The sequence below is a fragment of the Mirounga leonina genome, unplaced genomic scaffold, assembly GCF_011800145.1.
Source record: "Mirounga leonina isolate KUSES-001 unplaced genomic scaffold, KU_Mleo_1.0 Mir_321, whole genome shotgun sequence".
In the NCBI taxonomy this organism is placed as follows: Eukaryota; Metazoa; Chordata; class Mammalia; order Carnivora; family Phocidae; genus Mirounga; species Mirounga leonina.
Window position 1 is genome coordinate 2805590 of NW_023270680.1, and position 16372 is coordinate 2821961.

Genomic DNA, 16372 nt, shown 5'->3' on the forward strand with positions numbered 1-16372 from the left:
GGCTCTTTCCATAATTTGGCTATTGTTCATAATGCTGCTATAAACATTGGGTGCATTGTCCCTTCAAATCAGTATTTTTGTATGCTTTGGGTAAATACCTAGTAGTGCAATTGCTGGATCATAGGATGGTTCTATTTTTAACGTTTTGAGGAACCTCCACACTATTTTCCAGAGTAGCTGCATCAGTTTCCATTCTCGCCAACAGTGCACATCTTTGCCAACACCTGTGGTTTCCTGTCTTGTTGATCTTGGCCATCCTGACAGGTGTGAATTGACATCTCATTGTAGTTTTGATTTGTATTTCCCTGATGATGAGTGATATTGAACATCTTTTCATGTTTCTGTTAGCCATCTGGATGTCTTCTTTGGAAAAAATGTCTATTCACATCATTTGCCCATTTTTTAACTGGATTATTTGGTTTTGGGGAGTTGAGTTTTATAAGTTCTTCATATATTTTGGATACTAGCCCTTTATCAGCTATGTCATTTGTGAATATCTTCTCCCATTCCATAGGCTGCCTTTTAGTTTTGTTGTTTCCTTTGCTTTGCAGAAGCTTTTTGTTTTGATGTAGTCCCAATAGTTTATTTTTGCTTTTGTTTCCCTTGCCTGTGGAGACATGTCTAGTAAGAAGTTGATACGGCTGATGTCAAAGAAGTTACTGCCTGTGTTCTCTAGGAATTTGATGGTTTCCTGTCTCACATTTAGGTCTTTCATCCATTTTGAGTTTATCTTTGTGAATGGTGTTAGAGAATGGTCGAGTTTCATTCTTCTGCATGTGGCTGTCCAGTTTTCCCAGCACCATTTGTTGAAGAGACTGTCTTTTTTTCCATTGCATATTCTTTCCTGCTTTGTCGAAGATTAGTTGTCCATAGAGTTGAGGGTCCACTTCTGGGCTCTCTATTCGGTTCCATTGATCTATGTGCCTGTTTTTGTGCCAGTACGATGCTCTCTTGATCACTACAGCTCTGTAATATAACTTAAAGTCCGGAGTTACGATGCTTCCAGCTTTGCTTTTCTTTTTCAAGGTTGCTTTGGGCTATTCAGGGTCTTTTGTGGTTCCAGACAAATTTTAGGATTGTTTGTTCTAGCTCTATGGAAAATGCTGTTGGTATTTTGATAGAGATTGCCTTGGATGTGTAGATTGCTTTGGGTAATACAGACATTTTTAATTACATTTCGGAGTAAGGGCTCACTATCATAGTTACCTCCAACTGAGTTGCTTTTTTTCATTTTTTTTTTTAACTTTTGGGAGTTCCATTCTGGATTCCTGAACTTCTTTACAGATTCAGTGTGTTTTAATGAACTATGGTATTCTTTTTCTGATGTTCAAATTTTACCATCTTGGACCTGAGAGCCCTTCCACTGGTTCTGTCTTGTCTGTAGGGCCACCCGAGTGTTGTATAACAAACTGCATACCCTCAGTGAGACACAGAATAAACATTTATCTTCCACACAGTGGGTGTCAGCCAGTAGTTGGTTAGGCGACTCTGCTGATCTGCTGGCTGATTTGCTTCCGGGGCTGGATGACCAGCTGGCCCCTGGCTGATCTGGAATGGCCTCTTCGCAGTGACTGGGTAACTCAGCTGTGCTCCACATCTGTTTCTCTTCCTGGGGCCCAAAGACTGGGCCAGATATGTTGGTCCCACAGCCGTGGCAGACAAGTCAGACTGTGCAAGTGCTCCTCAGGTGTCTGCTGGTTCCTATTCCAGTGACCCATTCAAGGCATGCATCTGAGCCCACAGTCAAGAGAAGGAGCCTGGCAAAGCTGGACACAAAGGCTGTGGGCAGGATGGGCTGAAGAATTAGGGCCATTTCCGCAGCCTACTCTGTCTTATGGTCTGTGTCCCCATCGGTCCCTGAACACTTCCTTGCTTCCTGGCCAATGAGCTCTTCTAGGTTCATATTGTACTTTGTGTGCCTCGGATCTAGAAATGCCCATTTCTTTAGTGTTCCTGCTCTTTTTCCTAAGAATGGTGCTTAGAAACCCAAATCTGAGTATCTGAGATAATCACACATTTAGACACCTTCTGTGGACAAACCTAGCAAACAAATACTCTAAAAAAATAAGCAAATGTGTGTCTGTATTGATATTTCTGACACAGATTTAACTGTACAGTGTTTTAGCTTTTAACCAAACGTAATGACTTTAAATGTGGATCTGTTTTATATATGAAAATCTCACTTTCTCGTAACATTAATAGAATTACTTATGTGCTTGGGATCATGTCTTATAGCACAATGTTGTGGTTAATGTGGAACTTGACTGTAGCCAGCATACACTAATTACCATCTGATTGGCAATTGTAATTGTACACATCCTTAAGTCGGGGAACATGGCCAATTCGTGGTGCATACTGATTTTGTTTAGTGGGAAATGGTATTTCTGGACAACAGTGTGGGTGTAGGGATTACAGATCAGGTTTTATATTTTATGACCATCATATGGATGGTGACTTTCTTAGGAAACATGTTGTATGCTATGTGTTATCAGAATACATGAATACAAGTGATTTCTATCTGAGAAGAAAATAAAATAAGCAATAAATAGAACAGTGTTTCTATTAGCAGTTATTTAAAATTAAAAGAAGATAAAGAAAAGTCAGATTTACTCCGGTTATTATGTGCACTATGTTTCTGAGATTAAAGTTTATTCCTCTGAAGCAATTCTTTGTGATACTTATAGAATTGAGGATACTCTTCAAGACCAACTAGCATGTACAAGTCCTACTTGGCAATGAGGACTACATATCTTGATTGCTAAGGAATCTATAGTACCATAAAGCCATGCATTTTAAATTTTTTTCATCATGGGAAAGACCTTTGAAAGGTTTCTAAAAAATACATTAATATCAGGCAAAAATAAGCATCAAATGAAGTCAGCTGATATATGATACTCCGAGGAAATGACTGGAATTTCATCTTATTTTTGGAAGAGCAAGAAAAATCATGTGTGACATTGCTACGTATTTTTCTACCACGATTTGGGGAAAAAAGAAAATGAAAAGCAATCATCTTCCTTGTGCTAGCTACCAAGGCCATTTCTTTCCTTCTTTAATTATTTAGCTTTGAAAAATGAAGTACACAGAACAATTAAATTCATGATATATTTTAAATGCAGCCTGCTAAATACTCGACGTATGAAAAATAAGTAGCAACGGGTGATGCGACACAAGACTTTCTTTGGGAGATCTTTTCCTAAGGACCTCACTGTGTTTGTTAGAATCCCCATCGAGCCTGGCTTTTTGGTTTCGCTTGCCTGTCCTCAGAGCATCCAGAAGCACTTTGCGCTCCCCCTGGGGCACCTCACTGCACCGCAGTGAGGGGATAAAATAACTATACCAGGATCTCAGGAGGCACAAAAGGTATCATTTTTGAATCCACCATCCCCATGCCTCCCTCCTTTGACCTCGTCTGCCCAGAGCAGTCTCTCTCACACAGCGGGTCCGCCGACCGCGTCACATGCAGGTTGCATATTTGGTGAATCAGACACATGATGGTGTTAATTTGGTGACTGCATCATGCATTTTGAGCACCTGGTTTCCTGTCAGTAATTATACTAGGTTTTAGGGGTAGAAAATCAGAAAGGTGTGGCCTCTTCCCTTGCATCAGGCTCTCTCGTGGAGGAGACAGAGTTCTAACAGCCAACAAAGAACAGCAAGTCTGCATGAACATAAAGTAGGAGGAATGGGGAGCGGAGTGGAGCAGAGAGGGACTCATCCTGCCTGGCAGAGGCATGAAAATCTTCGCAAAGGAGATGCCTTTGTGCTAAGCCCAGACAGATCTTCCCTGGCAGGAGTGGGAGAAGGGCATCGTGGGCCGGGCGGAGGCATGGAAGGCGGGACACAGTTTAAGATGCTTAATGGGGGGTGGCGGCAAATTAAAATGGGAAGAGAAACCCAGGCCAGAATGTGAAGGACCTTGAACGTCAGGCTAAGGACTTTGGCCAAAGCAGTCTCTACCAAAGGACTCAGGAGGAAAAAAAAATTAAAAGGAGGCGTGTCCTCGTGTGCTGGGAGCAAGGAGCCAAGGGAGCGGGTCCCATGGGGAGGCCACTGGAGGCATCCACGGTGAAGGTGGTGGCGGTCAGACCCAGGGCAGGAACACTGCAAGCCAAGAGGACGTGGTGATTTGAGAAGCCTTCAAAGGGGGTATGTGCAGGCGAGGGATGGAGTATTGAAGACAAGAGACGAGAAGGAGGCAGAGATGACTCCAACTCTTCTGCAGAGACCAGAGTAGCAGCTGATACCTACTGAGAGCCTGTCCTGGGTCAGGCACTGTGTCGAGCTCATCTCAGGTATTATGTACATTATGGCACTGAATGTTCACACGTGCAATTTAAGGCATATACCATTATATTTTTGTCTATTCTTCAAAAGAGAAATGATTTTTAAAAGCATTATTAGGGATAGAAAATGCAGTTAAAAATAAACCTTGCAAATCACCAAGAAGATAAGAAAACTCTAAACTTGCACTCATCTAGTAAGTTACAAAATGTACAAAACAAAACGTGGACGATTAGCAAGAGAGAATTAATAGATCCATCATCATACTAGAAAATTTCAGTATAGTGTTTTTTTTCTTAAGAAAAGGTGAAGCACACAAAAAATAGGCTAGGAATGAGGCAATTTAATGATACAACCAGATAGTTAATTTAAAGACCGCATATAGCACCCTGTATCTTAAAATTAGAGAATATCCATTCTCTCAAGAAATCTTTTACAAAAATGAATTATGCATCAGGCTATAAACCAAACTCAACAAATTTCAAAGAATTAGTAATACAAGTTTTTCTAACAAATGTAGCAAACTACAAATCAAAACAAAAAGAATGTTTTGCATACATTTGCAAATTAGAAATTCTAAATAAGTCATAGGTTGAAGAAGAAACTGCGACAGAAACTAAAAATGTGTAGAACAAAGCAGTAATGAGAATACGTGTGGACTCAAAGACATAATTAAGGAAATGTATAGCACCAGTTGTGATTATATTAGAAAAATAGAAATGCTAAAATTAAGAAGCCAAGTGTCAAACTTAAAAGTTAAGAAGAGAGGATAATGAGACAGGGTAGAACAGAGATTAATAAGATAGAAACAAAGGCGCACTGGTGTCTCTGACCCGTGAGCCACAGATGCAGGGAAGAGAATCAAAGCAGTTCAGCTGCAGGTAAAATACCTGAATCGAGAGTAAAGCTGCTGCCCAAAGTTGGCGGCTCACACCTAGCAAAGAAGATTACCTGGTGTAGCACAGGAAACCACACTCATTAGAGAATATTAACAAAACCCAGAGTGTCCAGAAATTGATATCCATAATGTCTAGGATATAGTGCAAAATCACCCTACTTACAAAGACCCCAAAAAGGAACACACTTTCAGCATAAAAGAAAATTAATTGAGTCTGACCCCAAAAGGAAACAGATTTTGGAACTGATAGACAAAGATCTTAAAATATATATTATAATTATGCTTAATGAATTAACATGAGCATGTTTTCAATGAATGAAAATCTCAGCAGGGAAATGAGAAATCTCCACAGAAAAACAGAAGCAGTAAAAAGAACAAAATGGAAAATCCTAAACATAAGAACATAGATGCTGAAATGTAAAAATGCACTGGTGGGCGTTGATAGTCAAATATCATGACAAAGGAAAGACAAAGCGGCTTTCGTGACAGATCATTAGAAATTATTCAAAGTGAACAGAGGAAAAAGTTTTTAATGAACAGAGCATCAGAGACTCTTAGATAATATCAAGATTCCCAATATATGTGCAATTGGAGTTACTGGGAGAGGAGATGGATAAATAGAAAAAATATTTGGCAAATTAACAGCTAAAGATTTGATGAAGACATAGATTTGCAGATACAAGATGCTCATCACACACAGTAAACACATAGAAGCCCAATCAAAAGTGCATTGTAGGACGCCTGGGTCGCTCAGTCAGTTAAGTGTCCGCCTTCAGCTCAGGTCATGATGCCAGGGTCCTGTGATTGAGCCCCGCATCGGGCTCCCTGCTCGGCAGGGAGTCTGCTTCTCCCTCTGCCCCTCCCCCAACTCATTCTCCCTCCCTCTCTCTCTCTCTCTAATAAATAAATAAAAATATTTTTTAAAAAAAGTAGTTTGTACTTGGGCTGTTGGAAACCGAAGGCCACAAATCAATCTCGAAAACAGCAAAAGAAAAAATGCATAGGAATAGCATGCAGGGAAATAACAATTCAATTAATACCTGACTTCTCATTAGAAACCATGGTGACCAGAAGAAATTTTAAGAGAAAAAAATAAAAACTATCAACCTAGAAATCTATATTAAGAGAAAATATCCTTTGGGGCCCCCTGGGTGGCTCAGTCAATTAAGCGACTGACTCTTAATCTCAGCTCAGGTTTTGATCTCAGGGTCATGAGTTCAAGCCCCGTGTTGGGCTCCACGCTGGGTGTGGAGCCTGCTTAAATGGCTAACTGAACATAATAAAATAATAATAATAATAATAATAGTAATAATAATAATATATTTTTAATAATTTAAAAATTTTTTAAAAAATTAAATTTAAAAGGAGAGAAAATATCCTTCAAAAATGAAGGTTAACCGAAGATATTTTCAGATAAAACCAAGTTCAAGGACTTGATTGCCAGCAGATCCATACAACCAAACACCTAAAGCAAGTTCTCAAGAGGATAGGAAAATGATAATACCTGGTATAAACTCAGATCCTAATGAAGTATAAAACGCATCAGAAATGTCAAATAATGGGCAAATGCAAAACACATTTTTTCCTTTTTGACTTTTTCTTCTTAATCTCTTCATCAACGATATACTGTTACAAACAGTAATTGTGACACCTTGTGGAAGATGTAAAGTATCTAGATGTAATCCACATGACAATGATAACAGCATGGGACTGGATGTGCACTGAAAACTTGCCAGATTTCTGGATTTCTTGAGAAGTGGTACATTATTAACTCATTGCAGACTGAAAAGTGGAGTATAGATTCTAATCCCTAGTACAAGCCCTAGAAGAAATGCAAAGAAATACAGCTAAAATAGGGAAAATAAAATTCTGAGGAGTATCTGACAATAAAGTGGAAGGCAGAAATAAGAAAGAGGGAAATAAGAAGTGGAGACAAGCCACACACACACAGGAACACAGCCGTATCAATAATTTCATTAAATGTGCCTCCGGGACATTTATGAGGATAGACCATATATGGACCACAAAAATGTCTTAATGAGTTTCAAAAGACTGAAATCATGTACAGAGTATTCTTTGATCCCGTGAATTTAAATTAAAAATCTATAAAATAAGAGGGCCCGAATAGCTTTATATACTTGCAAATTAAACACCATGTTTCTAAATAATCACTGGGCCGAGCAGACATTGCGGGGCGGGGGAGGGGGGAGGGGAGGGACTAGAAATAATTTGAACTGAATAATAATGTAGCTCAGTGTATCAAAATTCGTGAGATGTAGCTAACACCATCCATAGAGGGAAATTTTTAGCTTTGATAGTTTTATTAGAAAGGATGGAAAATCAAACCAAAGATCTATGCTTCCTCCTTAACCTGGAGAAAGAAGAGAGAATTAAAACCAAAGCAAGTGGCAGCACAGGATAAAAAAAGAATGTAATTCTATGAAATAAAGAGTAGAAATGGTAATGTCATTTGAATTAATGCAGTCTGCATGGTGTTGTTCATTCAGCAACTGATGATTGTGTGAGATGCCCAGACCATTACACTGGCTCCCTATTACCACCTTCACTCAGAAAGACAGTATTTCTTCTCCCCATTGTGTGCCCGCCTCCCCACCAGCAATCCTGTCCTTCAGAAAATGTACTCTTCCGTTCACAGTAGGTACACACACGCCTCAATGTCTGCACATGTACCCCAACAACCATACTGATCAGCGTAGGTGTTTTACTGACTTCCTAAGGGGCTATTTGAAATCTCGGTTGGTCATACCAAGGACCACTGTCACCATCGCTGAGGGTGGGATGTACAGTTACAAGGATGCGCATGACCAAGACATGGTCAGCTCCTCCAGGGGCTGCAGGGAAGGTTATGGACTAAGTGGAGGCAGTCTTGCAGGATACGGATGTAGGTGTGAGCAGATGTGTGTATGCATGTACAGATTTTACCCAAGCTCTAGATACAGGAGATCAGTCCCCTTTGTGCCAAGTATTGCCTCTGCTTTCTGGTAGCGAGTTTCTTAATTAATCTGCTCTGCGTGTCCACTCTGTGGGTTCTACTCAAGAAAGTTCGAGATTGTCCTAGAGACGTTATGGGCGTGTGCCGTAGTGCTTTATGCCTCAGTGTGTAGAGTAGGAGAAAAGATTCAGAGAGAAGCTTCACGTGAGGTTGTATGGAGAGCAGCTGAATATACTTGTCCAGATTAAAAGGACCCTTTGATGAAACACAGGATCTATTTTTGTCAGAACTAGTTGATTCCTTTGGTGAAAGTGTCCATCAGAAGCCTACTGAGTTCCTTAATGTCTCGTGTTTCCTTTTTATTTCCTCTCTTGTAGATAAAGAATTCATCTACAGAGAACAGAAAGGAAGTGTGATCCTGCGGAATGTTGAAACAAATGTTTCTACAGTGTTAATAGAAGGCAAAAAAATTGTAAGTACTCTCTCTAATGACCAGGGTAATTTCAGTTTTCCCTCCTGCAAGTCAATAAAGCAGAAAATGACTTTGGGTTTCAACTTTTAGTAGGAGCTGAGCAGAAGCAATAGACTTGCAATACTACAGCCTGAGCTACTAAAGATAATGTGAAATTGAAGCCTTGCTAATTTAATAAGATGAAAGCAGTTTCTTCCAGCATGTGGGACATTTCTCTGCAGGTGTTGGAAACAAGTGTTGCATTCCATATATAATTGGAAGATAACGTCCTAAGGCTTTAGACATTTACAGAACAATTGCAATAATGCACAGAGAATACTTCAGGAGGCCTTGCTCAATCTCGTTTTTGTTTTTTTTTTTTTAACTCCACACGCAAAGGGAATATTAATTTAGGCACTGACTGCGCCCGCTCTGATGACATTAAGGGATGTTTATTCTTTAAAACGAGTACTGAGTCGATGTGAATGCCACCGCTTTGGAATCTGGAAAAACCTGATTTCCCAAAGATTTAAGTAACATTAAGATTCGGAGTTCATGTACAGCTGAAGATATTTATTAAAAACCTTCACTGAAGTTCTGCACCAAAAATCAATTTGAAGAGAATTCACTTTTTTCTTTTACAGTATGTTTATGCTCATCATTATAAAGCGTAAACTTCCAGCTTTAGGGAGTGCATTGCTTTCTTGTCCAATACACAAGGATTCGGAATCAGAACGATCATTACATACCTCTGATGTGAATCAGGAGACAGGTGCCCTGAAATCCAAGAATCCAGGCATTAGACGAAAACCACAGGAAAGATTAGTCAGCTCCCTGGTTTTACAGATAAGGATCCAGAGCCCAGAGCTGGGGAGTGAGCTTTTCAGGGTCCCACAGCCAGTTAGTGACCCCATACCCCAGCCCATGGAAATGCTACTCTACCCCCTCCCCCTCTTCAAGAACATTCAACTCCCTAAATGTTTTTATTTCATTTATTTTTGGTGTAAACATACTTTTTTCTTTTTTTTTTTTTAAGATTTTATTTTATTTATTTGGGAGAGAGAGAGAGAGCACAAGAGGGGGTAGGGTCAGAGGGAGAAGCAGCCTCCCCGCTGAGCAGGGAACCCGATGCGGGACTCGATCCTGAGACCCCGGGATTATGACTTGAGCCAAAGGCAGATGCTTAACCAGCCGAGACACCCAGGTGCCCAACATACTTTTTTCTTTTTTTTATTATTTATTTATTTATTTATTTTTATTATGTTATTTTAGTTACCATACAATACATCATTAGTTTTTGATGTGGTGATCCACGATCCATTGTTTTTGTATAACACCCAGTGCTCCATGCAGTACGTGCCCTCCTTCATACCCGTCACTGGGCTAGCCCATCCCCCCACCCCCCTCCCCTCTAGAACCCTGTTTGTTTCTCAGAGTCCATAGTCTCTCATGGTTCATCTCTCCCTCCGATTCCCCCCTTCATTATACTTTTTCTTTTTTTTTTTTTTTAAAGATTTTATTTATTTATTTGACAGAGAGAGAGATAGCGAGAGAGGGAACACAAGCAGGGGGAGTGGAAGAGGGAGAAGCAGGCCTCCCACGGAGCAGGGAGCCCGATGGGGGGCTCGATCCCAGGACCCTGGGATCATGACCTGAGCCAAAGGCAGACGCTTAATGACTGAGCCACCCAGGCGCCCCCATTATACTTTTTTCTTAAAAAAAATACTTCTTGGGGTTTAGTATTAAATGGACCCTCCCTTTACCTGGACTGTTTGCTGGTATGAGGGAGGCCTAGCAAGGTTACATCATGGCGTCATTCCCAAAATGATAGCTTTATCAAATTAAATCATATTCTGCAAAGTGAGACCCAAAAAGAAGGAATGTGAATGCATTTTTGCATTAAAAAAATCACCTTTGGTAGAATTACTCCCCTAAGAAAATCTCAGTCAACCCACTTAAAAATACTAAAATTGCAGAAATGGTTTTGTAATATTAACTGAGTGGAGAAAATGACCAGATGGTTGCTGAGGGCAAGTGCACTTTAATGTCAGCGTGTTACCCCTACCTCTGTGAGGACGCCAGGTTGGTACAAGCCAGGCACCCTGCACGCAGCTGCACTTAGTAACAAAATACAAGAGCAGGAGCTGTCTTCTCTCAGATCAATAGCTTGTGACAGACCATGTATTTTAACTGAGGTTATTTTAGCCAAATAATAAGCCGACTTCAGAAATCACTTTAGGTAAGAAAAAGAGAAGAGCTCCTCTGAGAATTGGTGGGCTTATTCCATACAGTGCAATCTTTTTCTCTTTAAGATGTCATTATTCACTCAAATCGCAAACATTGAAGGAGCACCAAACGTGCAGAGCCCGACTGATATTATTCAGGATCATGCCTAGTTTATTCTTGTCTCAAAGGCTCCATTTAAGTGCTTCTGTAAGCAAATCTCAAAAGAATGAGAAAGAGGGAAGTCAGTTCGGGGCCGCATCATCATCATCCAGGATGCAGAAGTCCCGTGTTTAGATTCTGCTGAGCCAGTCATTAAAATTCTCATGCCTCAGTTGCGCGGCCTAGAACACGGGTCTTCCGTGAGAGGCACCATGGACCGCCTTTCTCCTCTGTGTTTTCTTGAGCAGGTATTGAGAAAGTGAAGCATGATTTGTGAGGGGCGAGTTTGCGGGATCGTCTGCACCCGGAGGAACGGAGTGGGTGGCTTTGAGTGGGGACATGGAGCCGAGGCTCTTGGGTGTTCTGTCCTCTTGCCTTTCTGACGACTAACCAGGGGGCCTCTTCTTATTTGAAACCCAGAAGCATTGAGATTGTTTACATGATAAAACCGACTGGTTTTTGAGGTTGGTCTGTAAAAGGTCTGAAACTGGTGGGAGAAACTGACACGGAGTTGTGCAGTTGTGCGTGCAGTGGTCAGCAGGATTTTGAACTATTCCCTGCAACCTTGACCTCTAACCTCACTCTCTCAGACCCTCACACACAGGGTGACGTTAGGGTGTCCACACCCCGTTTGCCTGCCTCTTCCTCCTGGTCCTTGGCTTCCCGTGACTGGCTCTTTCCCGGGATGGATCAGTGGAAGGGGACGCAAAGGAAGGCAACCACTATGTGCATCTAGCAGAAAAACTTTTAAGAGAATTGGTGATTATGGACTTGTGTTCAGCACTCGGCTGTAACCACGGGACCTACCCCCCGTCCCCCCTATTGGGACTGCACTTTGTTCAGTAGCAACAGGACCTCAGGCCAGTTGTATAAGCTCCGTGTGCCTCCATGGGGTGTTGTAAGGACTGAGTGACAGGTTACATGTCACATGCCAGAATGTGGGCATGAGAGTGTTAGGCTGGAGCAGAGAGCCCAGGCGGCTCAGGGCTCAGGCAGGTGAGTGCATGACTGAGTCAGCGGTAGCAGGGGTGGAATCTGCACCCCCTGATTTTTTTAACTCCTTCTCTGCAGGCATTCAGGCTAGGCTGCTTCCCAGGCGGGGTCCTCGAACCTACCCACTGGTAGTAGGAATTATAGCAAGGGCACTCTCTCAGATTGTCCAAAACAAGAAATCAAACCTAAACTAACTTTCACTTGAATTACATATTTGATATCCCAGGAATTCCATGACATTACATTTTATTTACTCTTATTTTATTTTATGCTCCTAGAAGATACTTTTGTCAACAAATCAACAAATTATAAAAAGGTCTTTGTTACGTTATATATTCCATTTTTTCCCTGAGAAATGAAACACTATAAGTATGTCTTTGGGCCCAAACTGGGTCTTTGGATATTCGGACAATGGCTGCCTGGTTCCTGAGAAATCTTATGAATCTTTTCTCTACTGAGGAGAACACTGACTTTTTTTTTCCTTCCTTCTTTTCCTTTGCTATCCATCTGTCTATACATCCTATTATCTATCTATCTATCCATCCACCCATCTATCCATCTGTCCAACCGTCTATCTGTCCATCTGTCTATCTATCGGTCTGTCCACCCATCCATCTTCTATCCATCTGTCCATCCATTCATTGTGTTTGGAAAGCACCTTGGCAATACATTCAAGATTAGTAAAAATATTTATACATTTCTGCTCATTCCAGGGAATTTTTTATAAGAATCTAAAAATTGAAAATATCTGAAGCTAGGGAAGTAATTAAATACAAATAGATGACATATGTAGCCATGAACAGCTATGAAGACAATAGTAATATGGAGATATGTATGATGTTGCCTTAAACAAACACAGAAGAATACAATATTACACTTCAATTAGCAACTGTCAGCATCATCTCTGTGTATTGAGAAGGCCAGGAAGTGCTCACTGCACTTTGCAAATAGCTCATCTGGTTGGGTGGGGAAAACTTTGTATATTATTTTTCATGGTAATGATTTCCATAATTGCTGTTTCTAGGCCCCTTATTCAATAATTTTAATCAGATTTTTAAGAATTCAGCACTACGTTCCAAAGAGATTAGACTTCCTCCAGCAGTGAATATGGAGGAGCCACAGACAGGTCTGCAAGTGCTTGGAAGGGCAAACACGTGCACACAGAAAGCATCCTGTTGCTCTGCTTATGTCAGGTTTTCTTACTTTTTATGTCTTTATTAGTTTAATTACTAATCTACTTGTTTTAATTACTTATTTAAATTGCTAAATTAACATTTAAATAAAAAGTCTTCTTGTTTCTCTAATTTATGCTCCCCTTTGATTTTATATAATCACTAGACTGTAGAATTTGAATTTTTATCTGTCTCTAAAAATTAATGAATTCTGACTCCTCACAGAGAGGGACATAATTACAAGTATTATTAGACCCATTCCAGAATCAAGAGGAATAATGGATTCCTGGTGCTGTGGAGGAACTCCAGAATTTGTTGGAGATCAGAACTGGAGACCACTTTTTTTTTCCTTTTTTCCTTCGTTCGCTAGGCTTGACTTTCACAATTATTAGTTTTCACTTCATTCTGTTTCATTTCATTTCCATCAAGGGCTTCATGTGCCTGTGGTCTCATGTTTGGAGAAGGAGGAAGCCCACCTGCCTGAGCTGTTCCTGTCTGTCCTCCGTAGAGCCCTGGGTGCGGGCTCAGGATGCAGGGCTCCCGCAGGTGGGCTCCCGCAGGTGGGAGGGAGCCCCAGCCCCTGGCTGGTGGACCCACCCCCCACTTCACCTGCTCTTATCCTCCTGCTCTGGGGGACACATGCCCCCAGCAGACCAGCGGCTGGACCGGAGCAGGCTCTCATGGCCAGCAGGTATTGCCAACCCGAGGCTGGCTGCACTGAGCACCTAAGTACAAACCAGGAAGGGGAAATGGCCTTGTTTTTGTGTATAGTTGAGAAAGCAAAAACTGATGCCCCGAAAGCCCACTGAACTGTTTTGTTTGACCCACAGAGTGGTTTCTACAAACTGGAAATCCAGGTCTCTGGCTTCTCTTGAAAAAATAGGAGTATCTGGCCGCAGCGGGCTTCATGTTCTCGCAGACAGCAGATGTTGGCTGGTGATGGGGTAGCAGCTGCCCATCCCCCACAGAGGCTACACTCACTGACTTCTAGCCAGACTGGCCTCTGAGTTGCAAACCCCCTGAGTCCAGGAACAAAGGGATGGCCTCCAAAGTCACTGTCTTTTGCAAGAACATTGCCAAAAGCTGGGGTTCACACTCTGCCTATTCTGTATTTTTTCTGTGTCTGCAGGGTTCTGTCCATCTTTTCTTTTTACCCCTTGTGTCTCAGATGCTTTCTTTTTGTTCCTCTTTTCTTTCTTTTCGCTCTTCCTTTTGTTTCTATTTCTCTTATTAAAAGAACAGAAAACAAAAACATTTTCCACTTATTCTTATTGTAATATTTATTTCATAGGCTACTCTGTTCTTAATTTTTAAAGTACGTGAGGAAAATATTTTATACTATGTCTTTAAAAGACTTGAAAAGAAAGTAGCAGCTTCATTTTCCTGGCCCCCCACCTGCTGTCCTATGCAGATTAAGGGTGGCCTGATGCAGCGCTTCCATCACATCTGTGCTCTGTCATTAGACATTAAACAAGTGTGTCCTCTGAGCAAGGCCCTGGGCTAGACCAGGTGGGTGGGTGGGTGTGTGGAGGCAAGGATTAAGAAACAGGTTGACTCTTGGGGACCTTTCCACCCTTCCACCCAGATCTAAAGAAGCACGCATTCGCATGACATCTGTTCAGTGGAGGCTCCTTGGGCAGGGAGCCCCAGGTGGGAAGGAGGGAAAAGCAGGGATGTCAGCAGCAGATAGGGCTCAGAGAGGGACGTCCAGCAGCCCCTGAAAGGCGAACACGATTGGAAGACACGTGGGAAGTAGGTCCTTGCTCAGTAGTAAACAGGCTGAGCAGTGAAAATCTGGTGGGCAGCCGGGGCAAGTCAGCCACCCCGGCGCAGGTGGTCTGGGAGCAGTTGGAAGGCCAGGTGGTGGTGTAGGGACCCAGGAGAAAGACAGGAGCAGGCCATCCAGCCCTTGACTCAATGCTCCAGTCTTTGCTGGAAATGGAAAGCGATGGGAGTTTTGAGGACAGGCTTGTGTGCTATAGGAAAATAAAGCTGGACCAACGTGAGGGAGGTTGGGAGGAGGGAAAGATTGCAGGCAAGGAGCGCCTGGGACTGCTACTGGCCCTGGTGAAGCAGAAGGAGGTCCTGGTGAAGGCAGTGACTAGGGAAACCAGGAGGGATGACTCTAAGTCCCAAGACAGAAGCAAAACTGAGTCTGGGCTGCATTTCATGTGCGGGCAGATGAGGTTGCAGCAACAGGCTGTGCTGTGTGGGGCGCAGGCGCAGCTCTCACTTGCCCCCAGTCCGGAGGCGTAAGGGGCCGTGGAGTGGAAAACCGGGGCTCCCTCGAGGAAGAGGGCGCTGCAAGGTGCTGTAGGGTGAATGAAATAAGAAGGGATATTTGAGTGCTTACAATGCAAACACTATGCACATCTTCTTTATTTAACTGAAATCCTGTGAGCGGCGGTTACTTTATAGTCTTCTTACTTTACAGATGATAAAACAGGTTTATAGAGGCTAAAATATCTTTTTCTGAGTCACGTAGCTGGTAGCTGAGAGTCTCTAGGGCTGAACTTGGCTTTGTTGAATTCCGCCAAGCTACCTCATTTCTAGGTCGCATCCGGGGTGGCTGCAGCCAGCGGCCCAGGACCCAGGAGGGTGCCTCAGCCTTGGGCATATGGTCCCCCCCCAGGTCCGTGAGCCCACTTCTGCAGGTCCTGGTGGCCACTGCACATTGCCCTGAAATAAAGCTTACGCATGCAAAATACTGAGTCAGGCGAGCCTAACGCAAGACCTCCTGGTGTTTGCAGGTGGAATCACCTGTTTTCAAGGTGAGAGACTTTGCTCGGTGGCAGGTCCCCTCTTCTCTGTAGTAGCTGCATTTTCACGCTTCTTCTGGCTTTTAGAACTGGTGCGGGACTGCTACCTGCTTCTGTCCAACTCCAAATGCAATGCTTTTTAGGTGCATCAAGGGCCCGGATGCAGAGGGTGGCTGCCATCCCCTCGAGGACTGCCAGGCCCACACGGGCCCTCCTTCCTTGTGGGCTGGGAAGGGCGGCTTCCGACCCCCATCTCTCCGAGCCCCCCGGGGGTTGCATACAGTGTCCTCCTAACTCGTTTAATCTTTTCAATGTCTGGCTTTGGTTTTATCATAACTAATCTTGTTTATTTCGTTCTCATTTTCCTTTATGAGGAGATTTGCACAAGACAGCCCATGGATATATTTATGCTTCCTGCTCTTCATTTCCTTCCCATTACGTGATAATTTGGGGCATTTTATCATTCTATATCTCTTT

At 42.5% G+C, this 16372-nt stretch overlaps 1 protein-coding gene across 1 annotated transcript in view; it reads left to right on the top strand.

The window, feature by feature from the left end:
- The window catches only part of DPP6 (dipeptidyl peptidase like 6), a 681409-nt gene that overhangs the window by 401462 nt on the left and 263575 nt on the right, over nt 1-16372 (top strand). Inside the window, exon 4 of the mRNA XM_035029860.1 lies at nt 8513-8607. Coding sequence (XP_034885751.1) covers nt 8513-8607 — 95 coding nt within the window. The remainder of the gene's footprint in view (nt 1-8512; nt 8608-16372) is intronic.